Below are 22218 nucleotides of genomic sequence, written 5' to 3'. Positions count from 1 at the left end.
CGTCAGCTGTTTGCCTGTACGGTGTTCGCTGCTCGGCAGTGCGCTGCATAAATTATATTCATGTCGCAAGGTCAGCGAGTGAAAAATTAAGGCATGCAACATTAATTTGATTTGCGTGCGAATCGTGCTGCTTTTTTTTGGGGAGCGACTGTTCCGTGGGGCAGCAAAAGACACAAAGCATACATACTTAAAATGCTTATATAAGTCTACAAATTGGCCAATAGCATTCGGCCATAATACGCTGACAACTTAATCTACAGCCAGCCAAGACCAAAGACAGGAACATGACCAAACGCGCCATAATTAAAAAAACAAACGTCACATTTTTATTATTTTTATGCTTGTCTATCTATTTTCCTTTTTTATTTTTTATGCTACAGTCTAGAAAGACAGGGGCTTAGCTGAAAGAGGATTTATTCAAATAGATGGATATTGAGAGAAAATTATATTTGTCAAGTCAATGATTTGCTTTGAGATTGAATAAAGTCTTAAGTCAGACTGAAGAACATTTCTGTTTAATAATAATCTTTATATTTATTTTTAATTTAATTAGAAAATATTTTGCTTATAGAAATATAAAGAATATAATATAATATTAAGAATACTTTCAAAGCGTTCGAGTTACTTGAGATGGATGATTCAGGGTTCTATAGAACTGCTATCATTGTGAGCAGAGTCCCCTTCTGTCGCCGCCCCTGGCTGCCAATTGCTCATGCAAATGCTTTAAAGGCGACTGACTATGCACGCATTTGAATTTTCTACTCGCTCTGGCTTTTAATTACCAGCCTGCAAAATCGCGTTTGCCTGAATATGGTAACAAAATGCGAGACCGAGTCTATGAGTCGTTTGGGGGTACTGAACGCCGATGATTCGTAGTGCTCGCCGCGGCCTGGTAATGGAGCCCGCTTAGGAAGCAGGAGACGCGACGCGGGCCTTTTATGGATCGCTTTGGGAAAGCGGTGAGAAAGCCAAGTATCTCAGCCGAGCTCGGCTAATTGTGAGCATCGCTCTGGGCCAGCTTCTTGACAAGTTGTTGGCGTCGCTGTTAGCTGCGCTTTTTGCGTTGGCGCTGGGCCGTCGCCTGTGTGCGGGGGCGTTGCGACGTTGATTTTATTTATATTTTACGTAAATTTATTATTACAAATATTGTTATTGCCGCTTTCAAGCGGAAATACACTCGAGTCGAAGCCAAGCAAGCCAAGCAGCCGCCCACGCGCCCAATCCAAAGCTGAAACAACAACCACCTGCACTCTGGGCCACTGCGCCGACTCATTCACTCATTCATTCATTCAGCTGGGGAAGTGGAAGCTGGCGACCGAGAATGATCTTTGTCTATGGCCAAGATAAGCGCTTGAGTGGAATAGACGGCTTGACTCTCGAGCGGAAATGCCGCGCGATTAAGTCGTTGTTTCTAATTAATTTTATACGCATTTTCATTCAGTTTTTATACATTCATTTGTTTTTTATTTTTTTATATTTTTTATTCAGAAATAATTTGCATAAGTGACGGCCACCTAGAAAGTATGCCTGACTTTGAGTATATGGACGTGGGTGTCTTTAATTAACTCGTTTATCAGCTCATGAATGGCAGTGCACCGATTCAGTTTGGGTATGTATTTTAGGGCAGCTGAGCAATATGTATTTGGCTGAGAAGCAATTTAAAATTTGTTTACCTATTTTAATAATTTATTTTCTATATTTATGCAGGTAAAGCGGGTTAGATTTAGTCTAGCTGAGCAGCTCCTACTAGTTTGGGTTATATGTATTTAGCTATAATTTGATGCAAATTTAGCGGCATCCAAGCTAGATTTAGTAGATTAGAATACATTTATAACTAATAAATCATAAATTCATATTAACTTTATAATATATTCATAGCTCATTCTCAGTCGGAACTTGCTGAACTCCCGCTTCTACTCAGAGAGCAACAGGTAGATACCAAACCACATCAAAGTTAGTTATTGGAAATTATTCAATTTTAAAAATAAACTAATTATACATTTTATAATAAATTTATCAGAATTTGGCAAATCAATTTATTAAATACCTTTGCTAATTCACTTAAAGCAAGTCAAATTCATGGAATTGTGTTAGAATTTAGACGCTTTCTTTGAATTGAATGCTATTTATATCGAACTTTGACGTCTGCATCTAAATTCCTAAGCTGATATTTACATTAAGTGCCAAGGTGGGCGTTGTTTCATTAACTTTGACAGCTTGGAAATTCGAATGCCTTCATTTTACACTCACCATGGCGATTGCTCAATGACTGCTAGGCGAGCGTAGGTAAGGCCGGATTAATAAGTTGTAAAATCGCTCAGATTAACTAATGACAGCAAAATTGACTGACAATCGGAGAATTAATTTCTGTCTGCATTATTTTGCATGCATAAATAAAATAATATGAGAACTATTATAAACTAAAGCTAATCGTGTGCTCAAATTAATACGCATTCACTGCCTGGCTGACAAAGCATAACAAATCATGCCTAGGCACGGGCAACAGCCACATCTTGGCCAAGTTAATCGTGAGCGATGGCTGTGACTGTGTGTGAGTGTGTGAGTGTGTGTGTGTTATGTCTGCTGCTCATTGAAACGTGATTTTGACTTGCGATTGCCCACTTATTGTTGTTGCCTTCTGGTCGGCCGTCAGCATTTAAGTCATTTAACATTATATATCAGATGTATGCTGCCAGCTGTAATCCCCAGCAGTGTTGTCGTCATCGACCGGCATCGGCCGCTGTTGATGCTGTTGGTTTTATTAATTTTCCTTCAATTAATTACGCTACAAATTGTCAACAAAACGCAAACGCAATCCACTCCTAATCGCCACCAATGCAAATCTCTATGGGCCACAAACTGGAATTGGACAGCGAACATGACATTGGATTGGTTTGGTTTAGGATGTGGATGATGTGGGGTACATTGTCCGAGTGTGAGTGTGTGTGTGCGTGTGTGCAAGTCCATTGGCCCGGAAAATGTCTGCTGGCGGCATTAACTCATCAGCGCCAGCAACAATAATCAAAATCAAAATCAGCAGAATCAAAATCGAAATCTGGCCCAAACTACTCGCAAACCGGGTAAGCAAATATTGATTGGCTCACTCTCACAATGCCCATGCTTGCTGCCAATTCTAATTGCTGCCGCATTGCGAGCGGGCCATGGAAATGAGTCGCTGCAGGCGGCTGATGAGTGAATAAATGCGTATGCAAACTGACAGGCGGCAATAATTTCAACGACTTGTCAATGCTGATGCTCATCAAAGTGACTTCTCATTGGCCTGCATGGGGATAATATATTGCCTCACCTCTTCTCCGAAAATGTTGACAAAACGCCAACGCCAACGCCAACGCCAACGGCGACGCCCACAACAAACGCTGGCCGAGATTCTATATAGGCTGTAGTTTTGATAGGTGCGTGTCTGCTTTATAAATAAAGTGCCTCGGATAAAGATAGCCAAGTGCCCATGTTGGCAGGTGAGCTGCGCACCTTGGGGACAGCGACTGGGCGAATATGCTGCGAATGGGGTTAAGTACGTAAATAAACTTAAGATGAACAACAAACATAATCTGATACAAAGCGAAATGAACATGCTAAATCTATGTCACACAGATCAAAGGGCAAACAGTCCATAACAATGTGTGGACATAAATGTAGATTTATTGACGTAAATCTGATTTATTATGATGCATACTTTAGGTCTTGATCTATAAAACAAATATGAATACATATACATATACATATACACACATTCAAAAACTAATTGTGAAGAAGAGAGAACACTTACGTAAATGTTTTATGATCGGGTTTCAACAGGTCTTGCTCAATAAATCCGATTCATATATATACCCATATAATTTGATGTTTATTTTCACTTGTCTTTTATAGGCCGCAAATCGCCTCGCAGCACTGACACATGACGGACTACAGGCGATGCGCCTTAAAACGCTTGAAAATTATTAACAAATTGGCGAGTCTTTGATGTTGCGATGCTTGCAGTTCATGTGCTGCTACGCATATCAAAATGCAATCATTTGGTGGAGCAGAGCAGTCGAAAAACGCAAATTCAAATTCAAAATCGAAATCGAAAAGCGAAAAACGAAATGCGAAATGTGAAACATGAAGAAGTATGGCAAAGTGTTAAGAGGGCCATTAAATTATGACAGCAGCTATTTATATGCGACTGAAGTCAGTTATTTAAAGATCATCGAGCCGCCAGCGACGGGACGCCAGCGTCGCTGTGTGTCACATCACGAATGTCGCCTTGGGTTTCGGCCTGTAATTGCAAATAATCACCGTCAATTGGCGTGGCCAAAACGCTGCGGCGCTAGCGTCGAGGTTCACAGCCAAAAGCCAGTCGACCGATCAGCCAAGAAGAAGAAGAAGAAGAAGAAGTATATAAGAAAAACAAAAAGGTTGATTATGTTCCTGATGCTGCACATTGTATACGCTTTTCTATAAATAGAGATCTACATATTTGTTGCCATAACTAGCAGAGCTATACGAGTTTGATATAATCTTAGGACGGACTAGTCGAGATATTTATTTAATTATATATTTGTTGATTTTAGTAAAATATTTATATAAATATATATGTAAAATATTTATATTATTATGTAAAATATTCATTTCTTGATTATGTATCTTTAGACGACTTTCATTTATAGTAGAATTAATTTAAAAAAATTTTTCACTATATTTGACAATTTGAATATCTGCCGTGGCAGTTATTCATAAAGATTGCCGTAAGTCTTTCATACTCCGTAGGTTACACACTAAATGACAATGTAATGACACCCTATGGCAGGGTATTTAAGAAAGGGAAACAAAAAATAAAACGGCAACTCAAGTGGCCTACGCACGGGTCCATACAATAAGAGACACCTACCCAGGGCAATAAAACGCGTTTCAATTTCAAATTGGTTGCCAGTCGCTTATTATTATTATTATTGTTGTTGTTGTTGTTGTCATTTGCTTTTGTTGCTGTATTTTTTCTTTATTGTTGTTTCACATTGAATGCTGTTGTTTTTATTATTGTTGACTGGACGCTAAATACTCGTGCGAATTATTTTGTTACTGGAGGCCAGCAGTGCTTGGACTCCGCTGGCTAGGCGCCACCCCCTTAGAGCTCACAGCTATCGGCACGTTTTTCTATTTGGCTTTCTGGCTTTCTCACCCAAATATATAAATATTGCCATTGGCGAGGTGAGAGATAGAGCACAAGACGCAGGCGTAGCCCGCGTTCCAAGCAACAAATATGCTCATTAGATAAACAAGCATTCGTGATCGTGGGTCAGCCCAGAGAGTTGGTCGAATCAATTATAATTCGCGTTAAATAAATATAAGCACATTAATTATAATAATTGACCAACTTGGTTAGCATGTTTGGTATTTTATCAGGGACGCTATCACAAAATCTCACCTTTATTAAATGCATTTTAGCACAGGAAATTATTAGTAGTCATTATAAGACTTGAGACATGAATATCTTATATAAGTATTTACTATACGTTTCCTGGAATTTGTGTTGGCGTTCAAATTTAATGACCTCTTGACTAATACACATCTGTAAATATATAATGAATAGTTGAATATTTAAGAAGTTGCATAAAGTGAGAGTTTCGCTTGTATTTTTTGAATACTTTGATATTTACATATATCCAATGTTGATTATGTTTATGTATTTCCATCGACACTCTAACTTTAGTTACTATAAAAAGGGAACAAATTAAGAAGCTTATTTAATTTATTATTAAATTTTATCATTAATATTGCAATTATTAGTTAACCTTGAGAAAGCACGTCACAAATACAATTAATAACAAGGCCCAGTCCACTAAGAAAACCTTCAATTAAATACTAAATTATTATAACCAAAAAATACTGTCTCAGATCAAAGCAATGCACGCACCACATAGACCACCTTGGGCAGACGTTTCAGCGGTGCTGTGTGGGATATAAAAAGCATTGAAAACAATTTCAATGTACTTTTGGTATTTAGTACGGATACTACAAAATACTAAAAATACTGTGACTACTGACGATTGATCGACTGATAGAGAGTAAATTGCCAACACAAGTGAAGCAGCTTCTGAGTTGGCATTTTACTCTCGATTGACTTTTATAGTTATGATAATACTTCATGGTATTTTTCTCCTTATCAGAAGAGTTTCCTCATGCTCCTCATATTTTAATAATATTTTTTTTTGTATTTTTCTCTCTATCAGAAGAGTTTCTTCATGTCCTCAGCTTGGGCAGGCACTTGTTAGCTCGTAGACGGCTGGCTCTTTTGGTCTCTTTCTTGCTCTCTTCAATTTCTTTATTTATTTATTTAGTTTTTTGACTTGCAACCAATTGGTTTGGCTTTGCCCGCGCAGTTTTCCCACAAGCCAAGCATTTGAAATAATCAAAGCTAGCTGTTGCCTGTTGGCCAGCTCTTATTGCCTTGTAGTTACATATATGACGAGTGCTGGTAGTACACTCGTAGTCAATGTTTGTTTTGAGTTGTGAGCTGTACCCTTTCCTAATATGGGCAGGCGGCCAGCATAGGCTTGTAAGCGCGATTGTGTGTAAGTGTGTGTGTGTGTGTGTGCCGCGCTCGCACTGGCTTGTGCAACTTATCCAATTGGAAATGAAAAACTCTGACCTACTAATCACCGAGCCAAAAAGCCAATAAGAGTCAACAGCAGCGGCGGCAGCACAACAACAAGTGCCACAGAGCAGACAGCGACAGCGACAACAGCGTCGACAGCCCAAGAAATCAAAAGATGGACAATAACTTTAAACCAGTTTCGAGCCGTTCGAGCCTTGTTGCAAGTTGGCTCGCACTGAGAACTGTTGCTGCTGCAGCGCCACAAATTTGTTTTGAATTTGATTATTGTATATGAAGTTATTGGGCGCACAGGTTGCCCCACTGTAAGCCAGAGCCAGAGCCAGAGCCAGTCCCAATTGACATTTTATGCCGCATTAAGCGACAACTCGTACAGACAGACAGAAAGACAGACAGAAAGACAGACATAAAGACAGATAGACAGACAGCTAGTCAGACGGTAACTGAGGCCAATCGCAAATTGCGGCGTTTCACAAAAATTATTATGTTAAATTTAACTGGAAATAGCACACAAGGACATTTGCGCATGCGCCCCCAGACGGCGCCGTCGCCGATTGCTGGCTAAATTGATGACGACGACGTTGAGAGTGTGGACGAGGGCAGAGCTGGGGCATGCGGTGGGAGACTGGGAGACATTTGGAAGACAAAGACACAAAGTTAGCTGAGATTATCGTAGTTTTGTTGTTGTTGTTGTTGCTTATTTGCTTTGGCATAAATTTCAATTGCTCGCATTTAACAACAATTTAAAGCAAATTAAATTTTGTGCAGCCGCCGATGATTGGCTGCTGATAGGCGTGTGTGTGCGCCACCAAGCGCCATCTATTGGCGGCTGGCGGCAACGGCGACGGCAACGGCAACGGCGCTGCCATGTGCATATAAAGTAATTTTCTGCTACATTAGGTTTGCGTTTGGCGTTCACAAGATGGCAAATCGGCCCAGTAAATTGGTGAACTGTAGCTGAACGACTTTTCAATACGCTGCCATAAGCCAAGCTCAGAAAGTGGGCGTCAGAGTGTGATATATGTATGTATGTGAGTTATTTATAACATTCCAACTTGATCGATGCGATTGATGCTTTGGCAAAACCTTTTTCGTCATATTTACGGCCCATAAGCATAAAATTCATTTCGATTAACATTTTGAGCACTTTGACCATAGTTGTGGACTTTATGATTTACGCTTATGGCTCGAATTTCATATATCTTAACTTTATATATGAGCAATCATTTTTTTTATACCAAAACACATATTATTAAAAATAAAAATCAATCTAAATTTAATTTAATTAATTAAAAATTTGTTTTTATTAAATTAAATTTTATTTTTAAGTTTACTTTGTGCCACATATGTAGATTAAAAATATATTTTAGATATTTCAAGTGCAGTATTTTCTGATTTTTTCCAAACTCTATCTGCATTGCTGTGATATTTTAATTAACTCTTGTGAATCGCATTTCTCCCTCGTTTTTAATTAATAAAAGTGCAAAATGGAAGCACGCCAAGAGGCGTGAGGCCTTGAGGCCTTGAGATTGAATAGGTCGCAGCAGACAAGCTAATCTACCCAGCCTTTTGTTACTCGATACTCGGCCAATATGCTCTGCCCCAGTGTGTGTAGAGCAACAATTAAAAGAAATTATTATAGATTTGTTTTGGAGCAGTGCTTCTGGTGCTTCTGCTGCTGGTTCGTTGGCTTCTTGGCTGTGTTCCGCATTGCCATTTGCCAGCTAAACCGCCCACCAGACCAGAGCATCGGCAGCAGCGGCTCCGCCATCGGCGCCCACATCAAATGCTCCACTTAGACGCGCTCCATTGTTTCCGCATTCGATTAAAAATGATAAATGCCTGACTGCGCTTAAGTAAAAGACAAAAAAAAAAAAAAACAAAATGAAAGAGGAAAGCAACACACACATACATACACAATTGTTATAGAGGCAGTCTGTGACTGTGGGCCCAGTTAGCTACTTGGCTGCCTCTCCTGACCATTCTTAATGTCTCGTTTATGGATGCTGATAAGTGCGGCGCATTTCTCTTCGCTGCTTCGATCTCTGTTCTAATTATTTGATTAATTTTATTGCCAGTGCTGCCCCGGCTCCCCCTCAGCATGTGCGTGCGTTCGCTTAAGGGTCTTCCTAGTTAAATATATCGTTTATGCTTTTATCAAATTGCGAGCATTAATTAACTGCCAGAGCAATAGGCAAAACCAAAGTCAGGCCACAAACTGTAACAGATGCCCTTACAGAGCTCGGCCAACACGCCCCTCGCCCTTGATAATATTAATTGCTCACAGCGTTGAAATTAGTGCCTTTACATGATTATTGCAATTATTGATTATGCGAGGCACTGAGCATCAATCGCAAATCGTTGCCGCATGAATGCCCATCCGCTGGGTCGTTTACCTGGCCCAAACCCAAATCAGCTCTGACGCGACCAGAGCCATCTGATTGACAGATTTCTGATTTATACAAGCCACAAACTGGATTTGGTCAAATATTTAACATTTTGCGGACATTTAATTTAACATTAGTCAGCAGCCAAATGCACAAAGTCGACCTCAAATGGGCCAAAACAAATGTTGAGCCAAAGCTGTTAGTTCAAAGAGTTTTTGGCATGCTAGCTTACATATTTATTTTAATTATTTCTATGAGTATAAGATAAATATTATATAAACTATTTTACTTCATTTATTTAACATTTCTTCAATTTATATTCTTGTTAAACTATTTATTTCTTGAATAAGTTTCGTCATTTACCACACTTTAAGTGCATTTGAAGCCCCAATTAAAGCGTTTTTTTTTTTTTTTTTTTGGCTTCAGAGATAAACCCTAAGCCGCAAATCACTGCAGGCAAGCGGTTTACAATTGGGTTCACAAAACTTGGCAAGTCTGTATCGTCTGGCTGCAGTTGGCAGCTGCTTTTAATGGCTGTGACTGCACAATTTATCCTCATTGTAACTAATTTGCCACACTTATGGCAGAAAAAATGACTTTATTTTGCGTGAGGTTGAAGCTGAGGTTGGGGCTGACGCTGGGGTTGGGGCGGGGCTGCAGCAGACGCCGATTCCTCTCGTTGCCATCGACGGCGCAGCTGGCGACGTTGGCGGCTTGCGCTCATTTGGCCAGTGGGCGCAGTCTGTCCAGCTAATAAACATAAGGAGTAAACAAGTCCATATAGGGCGATATGGGTCAGCAGCAGTATTAAGTATTGCGCGCAGTGCCATCATTGTTTTGCTTTATTTATTTTGAGTTTTTCTTATGCATTTCATACGTAGTTGTTCATGCATTTTTCATGTGGCCATCCTTAGGCTTTGCTTTCGGACTGGCTGGCATTGCAAATTGTCAAACCGTTATGCACTGGGTGAAAGTGCCCGGGGCCTTAGTTGAACTCCAATCGAATGCGTTGGCGTTGCCATTTATTGTGAAATATTAAAATTATACAAGCAGCTCCTTAACAAGACGCGCAATGGTTCGATCTGCATTTTATGCAGAGAGAAAAAAGTGCAGCTCAAATCCCAGGTCTCATTTCGCAGTTCGAGTCCCACTGCGGTTATCGCCGTGACAGCTGTCAATCAGCTGGCAACGGGCAGTTGGGCAAAAAATAAATCAAATAAGAGAGAAACACACACACACACACACACACACACACACACACACACTTATACTTACTCGTATAAGTAAGGAGCGATGCATCACTGTTACGAGAAAGTTGGCAGCTTTAATTGCGGCGGCCGTTCAATTAGCGGTACAAGTGATTTTATAGCGCCCGCTGCCGACTTATTAACAAAAATTCAACAGCAATTCAGGCTGCTCTTCGTCGTGGCCAAAAGGTTTGGCTACCTGGGTGTTGGCCCAGAAATTAACAGCCGTAAAAGGCGAGCTGCAAGTGCTGCGGCATAAATTTGAGGCACATTTGGACAATTACTTTATTTACGCACTGTATTTAAGTTGATTTATGCAGTCCACAGTCCCAGGTCCTCGGTCCACTGTCAAGTCGAATTGTTAATTGCACCAAAATGCAGATATATATTTTTTGTTGTTGTATTGTTTGTTGTTTTTGTCGCTTCTCTTGCAGTTCCCGTTCCAGTTTCAGTTTTTGGCTGCTGCCAAAATGAAAAGATAAACAGCTACAGTTTGTGTTTCCCTTTTCTTTTTCTTTTTTTTTGTTTTTTTTTTTTGCACTGGCATCAATAAAGTGGGCGAGGCTTTTGGGCTGCGAGACCTTGCTGGCCGACTGTCCTGTCCTGGCTTGCCTATACTGCCAAACTCATTAAAACGAATCCTTTTAATGGCCAAAAGTTTGCTGCTCCTGATGCTGCCTCGGCTGCTGCTGTTGCTGCCATAATCAGTAAAATTAAGGCCGTGGCAGTTGAAGGCTGAAAGCTGCTCGTTGCCAATGTCGTTAGCATTGGGCCAGAACATTTTGCAAAAAGCCATAAACAGTAGTTGGCCGTGTTTATTCTCCCTTTTTTTATCAACCATTTTTTTTTGCGACCTTCAGACACATTTTAAAATTCTATTTTGCATTAAAAGCTTATTACCCTAGATAAAGCCTTGTGCATGATTTATCACCTCGAATTATGCATTCAGTTTCCTTAGGCGCTCACATTTCTTTAGCATATGTTGCTTATAATTACACTTTATGCACTCAGTTTAAGCACCCTTATATAATCTAAACTGTCATTCTACATATCATTAATTAAGATTCTAAAAAAAGGAAATCTCTTTTAAATTGCTTATGCTGCGGATAATATTATATAAATGTTTTTGAACAGCTTTTACATGCGCTCAGCTACGAATCTCTCTGTGAGCTGTGAAAGAACTTGTGAAGTTTTTATAATCTGTAAATAGTCCCCAACCACACAGGCCCAGACCCACTCACCCACACACTCACACATACATATATGGTTTCTCAGAGTTATGGGCTTGGATTTAATATTGGCAACAAGTACTCGGAGGAGCAGCTTAAAGGCGACAACTTGTGTGTCATACGCGACGCAACTAACAACTTACTTAAACCAACAAACAAACTGCAGAGAAAACACACACACACACACATGCACAAACAGTGTCATGTGACACTCAAAAGGCCCAAAGCAACAGCAGCAGCTGAGCGACATGAACGTGCAGTTGGCAGTCAGCTAAATAGGTTGAAGGATAGGGTGGTGCTGCTGGTGACAGGGGATGGGGGGGGATGGGTGGCGCTAGGAGTTACACTTTCTGTCTGCCTCTTCGCGGATGGGGGAGCCCAAGCTGCACTTGGGCGCACTAATTACGTAAACTCAGCACGTTTTGCCATGCTGTGTGCTCCGATGCCCCACTGCCTCGCTGCTGTGGTGGCAAGGCGAGGCGGTGCGGGGCGGGGCGGGTGATCGCCTCGCTGCCTGAGTGGTTAAATGCTGCAGTAATAGCGGCAACATGCAACGCGACAGTTGGCTGGCGGTGGCACAAAAGTTAAAACATTGCGGCAGCAATAAAAACAGCATTCGCTTTGGCTTTAGCTACGGATTTAGCTCAGGGCAGGCAGCCCAGCCGAGGGGGGTGGCTTAGCTCTGCTGGCCATGGCTTTGGCTGCGCAACTGTTTAACTGATGGCTCCCAGATCTGTGCCACATGGCCAGCCACAGCTCCACCAAAGTCAATGTCTGAGGTTGGCAGCAACCGCGTCCAGCGCCAACATAAGCAACGTAATGAGAAATGCATCAGCGGCGCGCAAATAGTTTGGTTTTGCGGTGGCAGCAGGACGCTGCAAGGACTCCCGTCTGCAGTCAATAATAATTACAGCTGCAATCGCTAACAACATGTGCAACATGTGTATTAACTGAGTTAAATAACGACAACGGTCAATTAAAATGGCAGCAGGGCATAATTGGAGCAACGGAATAGTACATATAGTTCCCAGAGTTAGATAACTAGAGTAAACGAGAACCTAAATGTGTAATTACAATATCAAAAGAGAAAAGAGGAAAGAAAACTGAATAGCGAGTCGGCTCAACTTATTAAAAAGTCATATAATTATAGCTAAAAAGGCAAGCTGAAATAATTGAAAGCCAAGGGCTCTTCTTGCTGAGTCTTTGACATTAAATTATCGCTCTTTTCGATCAAAGTATAAAAGTCACATAGAATTACACAAGGAGAAACGAATTATACGAAAGCCATTTGAAAATCCATTTGAAATTCTGTAAGGCATTTCTTCGCATTTAGAGTCTTTAGCCTTCTAGCTTATTAAATTAAACTTATAATTAGAGAAATAATTGCATACAATTTGTTAATTTAGTTCGCTTGCTAGTAAACTGGCGTAATATCATTGACGAAGGTGTATTTAATTCTTTTGCTGGATTTTCATTGAAAATTGTAGAGGTCTAACATCGTTAAAGAGTTTTACCCACTTCCATAAATTATGGATGAGTTTTCATGGCTTCTGCTTTGCTGTTACACCCGCTGCCATTGAATGTCCTTCAGGTGTGTCCATTTGACTGTGGCGGAATTGCAAATTCACAGCTAGCAGCCATATCCTGCATAGAAGGCGCTGAGTGGGGCAGCTGAAGGAGGTGCTGCCCCATGGCCATGACAAGCATTTGATTTGCAACTAACGACACGACGTTTCTTTTTTTTTTATTTATATACATATACATATACATATACATATATGCATGTGTATGGCAAACGCCAACTACATATTTGCAATCTTTACGTCGACTACACGGCTATAAAAATAAATTACACAAAGCTTAAAACTTATGTGCATCAGGAAGAAAAATGGCTTATGGACGCGCAGCGAAACAAACGAGTGAATCGGATGAATCGAATGGCTGAGGGATGCGGCGAGAGGCGACCAAATGACCAATCGACTTGACCCTCGAATGCTAACGTTGATGAACGTTATGGCCGTTGTTGCTGCGTTGCTGTTGTTGCTGTTGTTGGCGTGCAATTGGAGCGATCCGAAAATAAAGCGTACACACACACACACACACACCTAGAAAAGGGAGGCAGAGAGGTGGCTGCCAGGAGCTAACGGTAAAGGTAAAGCTTTAAGCCGACAATGAAGACATTAACATGAGCAACGACAGCAACAGCAACAGCAACAGCAACAGCAACGGCGACAGCGACAGCGTCGACATCGACAAAACTCTATGCCATGGCTCATCACATTAATCTTCTTAATACGCCCATCAATAATTCAAAGGCAAGGCATGACCAGTCCGCAGCAGACCCAGCCGAAGACCAAGTGTTTGGCCCAAAAGCTGTTCAAAGCTGTTGCCCCACTGTCCATATTGGTGTCCACTGTTCGGACACGCAACCATTTGCCGACCATTCAACGTTGGCCAAGTGCTGAGTGAATTATGACATGACGCACAGTTCGATTTCAGCTGCGAGTGCCCACCTTCGAGGCGTCGATGTGAGGGAGGTGGGGCAACGGTTGGGCGGGAGCTGGGAGAGAACTGTTTGTCGTACATCAAATTCAAACTATAACATACAAATATTGAAGTCACCCGCATGGCACTTCAAATGGCAACCGACAATGAAACTTTATGGCTCGTTAGCATTTGATTTATGCGCAGCTGCCGAAAAAGTGGCTAAGCTCGCTTGGCCGGACTTGCAGATACCCTGTGTAGGTTAAGATATTGACTCTGTACTATATTAGAACTGCAATGACAGTAATTACTTGCCATGACGTGCAACTGCTGATTAGTTCAAGTACTCAAAAGTCCATTCATATCTCCCATCATTCATTCCCCTTTATTTCAGCTACACGCTTAGAGGGTAAGGAAGAGCATTGGAAATGATTTTGTACCGCTTCTTGGAGCCCCAGTGAATACCTCGGAATGTAATTGTATTTGAATGACATATGCACGACCAATGCGCTGGGGCAGACGTGCAGGAGGCACTTGCCCATTGTCAATATGACAGCTGCAGGCCACCGGGCTGAAAAGGCGCCTATGCCGGAGCCGCAATCTGCAGGCCGTCCATTGTTTCGCCTGGACAATGTGGCACGCAGCATTTCACCTGTGCCGCTCACCCTTGACAATTGGGCTGGCGCTCATTGGAATTTCTGGTGCAGATTTCGCCGATTTTGACGCCTACTTCGGCGCTCAAGTGCCCAGCGCTGAGGCCATGCAAATGGCCTTTTGTCCGATGCGGCAATTGTTGGCTCCATTCTGCGAATTGTCGCCGGGGTTCGCATGTGTCAAGCCTTCGTTGAACGTTTTACGTGTGCAATCCCAAAATTTTCAGAAGCCTTATCAATTTGACGCTTAAGCGACACTGATTGTGTCATAGGTCCGAGCCACGAGATAAGCTGCCCATGGCCAGCCCCCTATAAAAGAGCTCAGCAGCAGCTGGCATACTTTAGTTTCAATATTTCTCAGACAGAGACAAAAAGTAAGTGAGTTGAAATTATAAGTGAATACAAAGAAATTGTGATTCAAGGAATAATTGGCAATTGCTAGAGATACATACATTTATGTATATGTATGTGTATGTGTATGTGTATTATATGTGCTGCTGTGTAACTAATTTGCCAGTTAGCTAGGTCAGCAGTCGATGTTGTTATCAGATTAGGTTTAGCCACAGAAATTGAATATTAAAATAAAACTTTCAAAAAAAAAAAATAAAATAAATAAATAAATAAATAAAAATCATAATAATAATAATAAATAATAATAAAACAATAAAAAAAACAAAATTAAAAAAAAAAATAAAATAAATAAAAATAATAATAATAAATACTAAAATAAAAATCAAAAATATTTAACAATAGTTAAATTAAATAATAATTATTTAAATTAAGTTTATTCACATATATGGTAGTCTTATATATTATTTTTAACAAAAATAAAATTCAATTATGTTTTAGTATTTACCAAAATATTTATACTTTTACTATATAAAGTCATATCTAATCGTATATTTTTGTACATTTTTCTGCAGCAATCAGAATGAACTTCACTTGGTTTGCCGTGCTCATCTTTGCCCTGTTCGCCGTCGTCTCGGCTGCCAATTGCCCCGCCAAGTTCAAGGCCCAGGGCGGAAATTGTGTCGCCGAGCGCCCCATTCATGGCGAGTGCCCCGCTGGCTCCACCTACAAGGTGAACGTTAACGCCTGCGTCTATGGTGCTTAGTTTTGAGCGGTGCTTGATTAAATAAAATGTAATTAAAAAGCCAGATGGACGTTGTTTTGCTTCTATTCGATTAATCGCTGAATCGCCTTGTTTTCCACAAATTTGATTATCAACTAACCTAATGATCGGCAGCTGATCCCGATTCATTCTGGGGTTGAGTTGTAAACAGCTGCCGCTGATAAGTCGCGTGTCGGCTCTATAAAAGCGCATCGCCGACTGCCGATCCGTAAATACTTGCATTTGCACTTGCTACAGGTGAGAACTGGAGGAAGGAGGAAAGTGTTTGGCTAACGGTAATTGCAATTACTTCACCTAGACAACCACCATGAACTGCAATTGTGCTTGGCTTCTACTGCTGCTGTTGGCGGTGCTCGGCGGCGCCTGGGGCTCCAGCTGCCCCACCGGCTTCAGCACCGAGAAGAATCTGTGCGTCAAAGAGCGACCGGTGCACGGCACCTGTCCGCCGGGGTCCAACTACCAGCTAAACATCAACAAGTGCGTGCACGCCTGAGCTCTCTGATATGTAGATGTGTTTATGTGGGATCGAATACATTTGCGGCTGATTAAATCTTTGGTAAACAAGTCAAATCGAATCGAGTCGGGTGCGAATAAAAGCGAACAGAATCGACGCAAACGCTTTCAGATTTTGGGAATTGCGTGTAACAATCCAGACAAGGCTCATTATGCCCGAGCCAATTATTATAGTGGGCGCCTGTGGTTGGCCTAAAAGATCAACAATTGCCGCAAATTAACGAACATGTCATGCTGCGGCTGCCGCTGCTGCTGCGGCTGCTGCTGTTGATGGCCAAGAGACGTGCAGACGTGCAGACGGTGGGACTGACGGACGTGCAGTCGTTGGCCATTAGTTTATTACCATGTAATTGACTCAACGCTTGTCAGACAACATTGCCGTCGACATCAGCTCCTGCGGCTTTAATGTGCTGCATTTAATGACCAACAGCCAACACCAACATACACGTCAACAGCGACACCAACACTAACACCAGCAGCAGCAGCAGCAGCAGCAGCAGCAGCAGCAGCCACGTTGACAGCGCATCAAAGTCAAAGCGGTTTGTCTCATTGTCCATCCGTCCGTCTGTCCGTCTGTCCGTTTGTATGTCAGTCCGGCGTGATTAGCGTGATTGGGTGCCGGCACTCTGGACCCCGCTTATCAACGTGCAATAGAGGCGCTTTGCGCTTACGTAATCGAACGCCTCAAACCTTCAGCTGTGCATAGCTTGGCTCGGCTGGCTTAGTTTAGCTGTGTGCGGTTCAGTGGTTCAGCGGCTGCTATAAAATTCATTAAAAACTTTGCCCCACCTCTGCCGGCCAGCGCAAATGCCTAAAAAGCGGCTGCAATATTTAACAGCAACAGCAGCAGTTGAAAAACTTTCCACAAGTCCAAGCTGTCGCCAGGATGTGCAGCAAACCCAATTGCATATGCCAATGTTACGAAAGTTTCCCCAAGCAAAAATGTCCATCCTACTCAACAGTGCTGAAAAACAAACCAACAAATAGCGATAGCTACAATCAAATTTAGCTATATTAATGCTAGCTAAACATTGCAATGTTCTAGTTAATAAAACTTGAAAAGTATTTAAAGTGCAATCGATTTTGACAAGCCTAACTTTTCTTTTGAGCAATAAATCTGAAAATTAGCCGTTAAAGTTTGTTTGATTATGAAGTTGATTCACTGTATACATTTAGTGTATATATTTATAAATATTGTTATCAACTGCAAAAATAGAATTTGTAAACATATGTCTAACAATACGTTCTGATTATGCACTGGTTATTTGATTTCTAGAATCTAAATGGTAAAAAACAAACAAACAAATAAAATAGATTTTCTACAAACAACCAGCTTGATCTAGCCATTAAAAAGCTAGAGCACATTGTATGCCATTGCTGACACCATAAACTAACAGTCTTGTCACTGGGGCTTGTAAATTTCTATGACTTGCATAAAAATGGTCCCCGAATGCTTCCGCCGCTGGGGGTTTCCTTTTGGCCTAAAAGTTTTCCGTGCCGGGCTGCCAGGCTGCCAGGGCAGTCAGTCGGAGGCAGCAGGCAGCAGGCAGGAAATAAGGAAATGTTTTCAGCAGTAGTATTTGCTGCCTGGCCAGCGACATTTATCAGTCAGTTGTTGCGGCGCTGTCCATGGTGGCTTGTTGGACAATTTCGAAACTGTCACAAGTGGCTGGCACGGCGCTGCCACAGCACCGACCGACCGCAGCTTGCCACGTGCAACGCCTTGTGGCAACTGCAAGCGACAACTGTCAGGCGCTGCAGTTGCCTCAATAGCCACATGTTTAAGTGTGCCCTGGCCGAGATAGCAGCAGCGCCTTGCCCACTCTGCCCCCCTCCCCCTGCTGCCGCCCTCCAGCAGGGGCAACTCACGCGCAAATATGACGAACGTAAGCAGTAAAGTTTTGGCCAACTGATAGCCAGCCAACACCCACATTGCTCCTGCTGGCCAAAACTTTTGCAAGACGTTGTCGCAAGTTTATGGGCCGCACTGCGGCTCCCACTTCGTGGCCATTGTTGCATTTGTTGTTGGCTGCAGTTCAAGAATGTTGCAATGGCGGGCTTCTTATCGCGCTCGGCTTTGTCCTGAGGCCGGCCAGCAAAAAACGAAAGTGTGGCCATAATTTCTGGTTGTTCTTCTACCCAGTTATTGTTGTTGTTTTTGTTGTTGTTGTTACAACTGCTCCCTGGACTGCTGCAGCACTGCGGCCGGCGTCAAAGTTTATTGATGCTGACGTTGCGAACCTCTTTGCAAACTGCCCTTCAAGCATTCAACATTATAATGTTCCTTTGCATTTCCGTTAATGGCTTTCCAGTAAAAATCTCAAGTTTTATTCTCTAATTACGCGCGGCTACAACTGCGGCACAGATGTTGTCAACTTATTAAGCCTTTTAAGAGATTTAAGACTTGTCTTTCGATTATTTTATAACAATCTAAAAATATGTATTTTAAAGTATTTTCATAAGAGATTTTAGAGTACATTAATTTAAAGTGTTTTAGTCTTTGCAGTTGATTCATTTTGAAAGTTTTAAAGATATCAGTTTTATTTTGAATATATATATTAAATGTATATATTCAATAAAATAAAATAATATTCAAGGCTTATTTAACTAATCTTATTTATTTCAATTAATATTCAAAAAGTTGTTGCTTGTTTCGTTTAGCTAAACTAATTTTTTAAGAACTTTATTCCATTTTGTGGTAGAGGAAACTTCGAGAGCCAAATCCCGCCGTCTGCTGGATATGTGTGTGTGTGTGTGTGTGCGAGCGTGCACTTAGCATTTGCAAGAACTAAAAACAAGATGGAGGAGGTTTTGCTCTGTTCTCATGCGTGTGCATGCGGCCATGTGACTGTGTGTGTGTGTGTGTATGTGTGTATGTATTTGTGTTTGTGCTTGCCCCGCAGGCACAAAACTTTAATTTGAGCTATTTGCACGAGTAGTAGTTGAAATTATATTATAATTTTACCGCTAGAGTAAAAGCAGAAATGATAACATGAGCAAGACCTAAGGGGATTCCAAATGTCTACTTGTCTGACTCTCTCTCTCCCTCTCTGTCTCTCTCTTTCTCTTCATCGCCCTCTCTCTCTCTATCTGTCTACTTTTCTCATTTACATATTATTCTGCCTGTCTCGCCTATCTATCGTAAATGCTTTTAATGTGATATGCAATGGGTGAATCTGCGGCAAAACTTCGCTCAAAAGCGACAACTAAATCCGCAGTGAACATGTGTTCCCCGAATGCAAAAACGATGTATCACAATTTACAGATGTATCTGCTTATGTGTGAGTGTGTGTGCGTATGTGTTGCTGTATGAGTTTTTGGTGCGCTCGAAAGTTTGTGCTGCCAAAATTATCGCTCGTCGCGACATTTTAGCAAAATGGACGCATTGTTGTTGGCGCTTGCTGATGAATATTGAATTATTTAGCGTTACCAGAGCTAAGTGGAAAATGTTAAATTCAAGCCACCTGGGTACTCTATTTGCATCAACATTTTGCTCAAACATTCCTTGTAATCTGGCGAATGTGTTCAGCTTTTGGTTAAAGCAGAAAGTTGAACTAGAAAGAAGTAGAACTCAATTTTTATATGCATATCTCTATATTACAATAATTTTAAATTTCCCACAAGCTCCCCTTAACTCATTCTTTTCTATTCATTTGATTATCGTATTTGCTCTAAATGCTTTCCCTTTCACCTTCAGCTGCTGCTCTGGCTCGGTGCAGAGTTTCCAAGTGGCAGCATTTGAGACAAGCAATTACGTAACTCCGTAAGTGGTTGACGTTAACGTTAACGCAATTTGGCAACGTTGTTTTATAGTCCTTAGCCACTTGAAGTTTTTACGCGTTCGCTTGCCCCAAGGTTATCGCGACATTCAGTACCTTTTGGCCTTGTGTATGTTTTAGTGTCTCTCCCAATCTCTCTCTCTCTCTCTCTCTCACTCCCACGCTCTCTGTGTGTATGTGTGTGTTGTACCTTAATCCAGCGAATCAGCAGCAGCTGCCTTTTAATTGCATTGCTGTTATTTCATTATTTCTGCAGTTGCGCTGCACTTCAAATTTGTTGTTGGCTCTGCTCGCTTTTCACCTCGTTTTTTTGCACGCTTTTAAGAAACTTATTTTAGCTTAAGTTTTATCTTTATTTCTTGCTCTACGGATTAAAAAGCAAATGGTACAAAAAATAAAAAATGAAAAATAAAAAACAAAAATGTGACAGCAACGGTAAGGCGAACGTTGGAGCGTAAAATGGAAAAGCAAAACTTTTTATTTGCTGTGACAAATTTTGAGCAGATAAAACTCAAAAACTTGTGCACGGGTTTGTGGCCAAAATAAATTCGGCAAGCAGACCCACAAGACCCTCACCCCATCCCTCTACACAGCTAGAGAACCATAGCTACCCGGCAGCTCGCTCAGCTTTCTTGGCGGGTTACGTGTACGGCTGCAGCAATGGCAATTGCAAAGCTAAATTAAGAAATTTTTGGCAGAACTAATGCGGCGCATTAGTCAAATGTCAAAATTATTTGGGGTAGAAAACAATTCCGAAAGAAGTTCAACTTCCAACAATTACACTGGATAGCAGGCATTCCATGCAATTCACATTGAAATAAAATGGAGAAAAATGAAAGTGATATCAAGAAGAAAGAGAGAGATATAATAATAATAATAATAATACATTTAATGAATGACTTTAACCATTTAGTGTTTGGTGAGAGATCTAAGGAAGCAATGCACTTATACCTCACCATAAAATAAAATAGAAAGTAGAAGAGTTCTTAAGAAAGCTTAGAGCTTGACGCCTTTTGTGTGATTAAGCTGGATGAGAAAAGCTAAGCAGGAGATGAAAATCTGTGGCATCTCTTGTGGCAGCTAATTATGAAAACATGTTGAGCAGTGTTGCCGATAAACTTTGGATTGGATTGCTGAGCTTGAGCTCTCTGAGAGCAGTTGACCTCCAGCCATTTGCCATAAACTTTGCGTGCGTTTTGGCTCATTTGCTGGCGTTTTGCATACGCCCCGTTGCACACGCAGCCGCTGCGTTGGCGGATGGTGCAAAGGAAGCGTTGAATTTATGACCACTGAGGCAAAAGTGCTCGCCGCTGCACAGCAGCAGCTGACGAGAGCGACAGAGTGAGAGGTGGCCACATTTGACATAGACGATGTGTGGCATGAGTTATGGGCCGTTGCGTTGCGTCGCGTCGCTTCGCGTTGCGTCGTGTTGGTTTTGTCATTTGGCTAATTGTGTCCGTTGGCCACGTTTTTCGACAGGCCAACATAAATTTGTTGCAATTAATTAAAGCCGCAGAAATAGAAACATCACAGAGTCGCATTGGCTGCCCTCCAGCGGCCACTTCTTCGTTTCCACGACTTTTGATTTATATTACACTAATTGATTTATTGACAGATTCGGCCGGCCAATTGTGGCGACAGCGTCTGCAGCTTGTCGCTTCACGGCGGCCATTTAAGGCGCCACGGACGCGAGGCCTTTGATTTCTCTCACACCTTATTTGATTAACGTTCGATGCTCGCAATTTATGAAACTTCATTAAAAAGCGTGAAATACGCGGCCCACGCTGTCAATGCGCACGTGCAGCATGCGAAAAATGTTAATAAAGTTTTTCCCGCACCTGTTCTCAGCGCCTTTGCTCACCATCTTCATCATCGCTGCCATTTTTCATTGTAAATTGAATTTATTTGCTGTGGGTGTATATGACGGGCTGCATGCGTGTGTGTGTGTGTGTGTGTGTGTGTGTGAGCGACCTTATAGCCTCCAACAGTCGCGAGCTGTGTTTCATTTGCGCGTACGTGCAGACTTTTCTTTTATTTATATTTTAATTTCATCATTTTTATGTCCTGCCTTTTGGCAATGTCTCTTTGAATCAGAGCATATAAAAATATTTTTAAAATTGACAAACGGAATGAAAGGCACTGAAATTACTTTATGAATATATAATTACTATATAATATTTTTAA

The 22218-nt window shown here is 41.4% G+C and overlaps 2 protein-coding genes and 1 long non-coding RNA gene across 4 annotated transcripts; 2 read left to right on the top strand and 1 right to left on the bottom strand.

Annotated features, from left to right (window-relative positions):
- Positions 1–14965: 14965 nt before the first annotated feature.
- LOC108659919 (uncharacterized) lies at positions 14966–16352 on the top strand. 2 transcript variants are annotated; one of them, XM_018113090.3, is made up of 3 exons: positions 14966–14984; positions 15534–15979; positions 16041–16352. In XM_018113090.3, the coding sequence occupies exon 2, from the start codon at positions 15542–15544 to the stop codon at positions 15722–15724; it is 183 nt and encodes a 60-aa protein (XP_017968579.2). In that variant the 5' UTR covers positions 14966–14984; positions 15534–15541; the 3' UTR covers positions 15725–15979; positions 16041–16352. The 2 variants fall into 2 exon arrangements, with proteins under 2 accessions (XP_017968579.2, XP_089121486.1); XM_089265360.1 differs by having other exon boundaries at positions 14972–14988.
- LOC149092230 (uncharacterized) lies at positions 15986–16352 on the top strand. The gene has a single exon (XM_089265359.1). The coding sequence runs from the start codon at positions 16050–16052 to the stop codon at positions 16233–16235; it is 186 nt and encodes a 61-aa protein (XP_089121485.1). The 5' UTR covers positions 15986–16049; the 3' UTR covers positions 16236–16352.
- Positions 16353–21569: 5217 nt separating this feature from the next.
- On the bottom strand, positions 21570–21983 carry LOC115565711 (uncharacterized). The gene is made up of 2 exons (XR_003980855.2): positions 21896–21983; positions 21570–21818 (listed from the first exon to the last, which is right to left on the bottom strand). It is a non-coding gene; the product is annotated as an uncharacterized LOC115565711 (long non-coding RNA).
- Positions 21984–22218: the final 235 nt, after the last annotated feature.

The sequence above is a fragment of the Drosophila navojoa genome, chromosome 2 (genome assembly GCF_054131105.1).
Source record: "Drosophila navojoa isolate 15081-1374.11 chromosome 2, UAZ_NAV_1.0, whole genome shotgun sequence".
Classification (NCBI taxonomy): Eukaryota; Metazoa; Arthropoda; class Insecta; order Diptera; family Drosophilidae; genus Drosophila; species Drosophila navojoa.
Note: the sequence above shows the minus strand (reverse complement) of the source record. Positions and strands in the feature narration are given on the sequence as shown.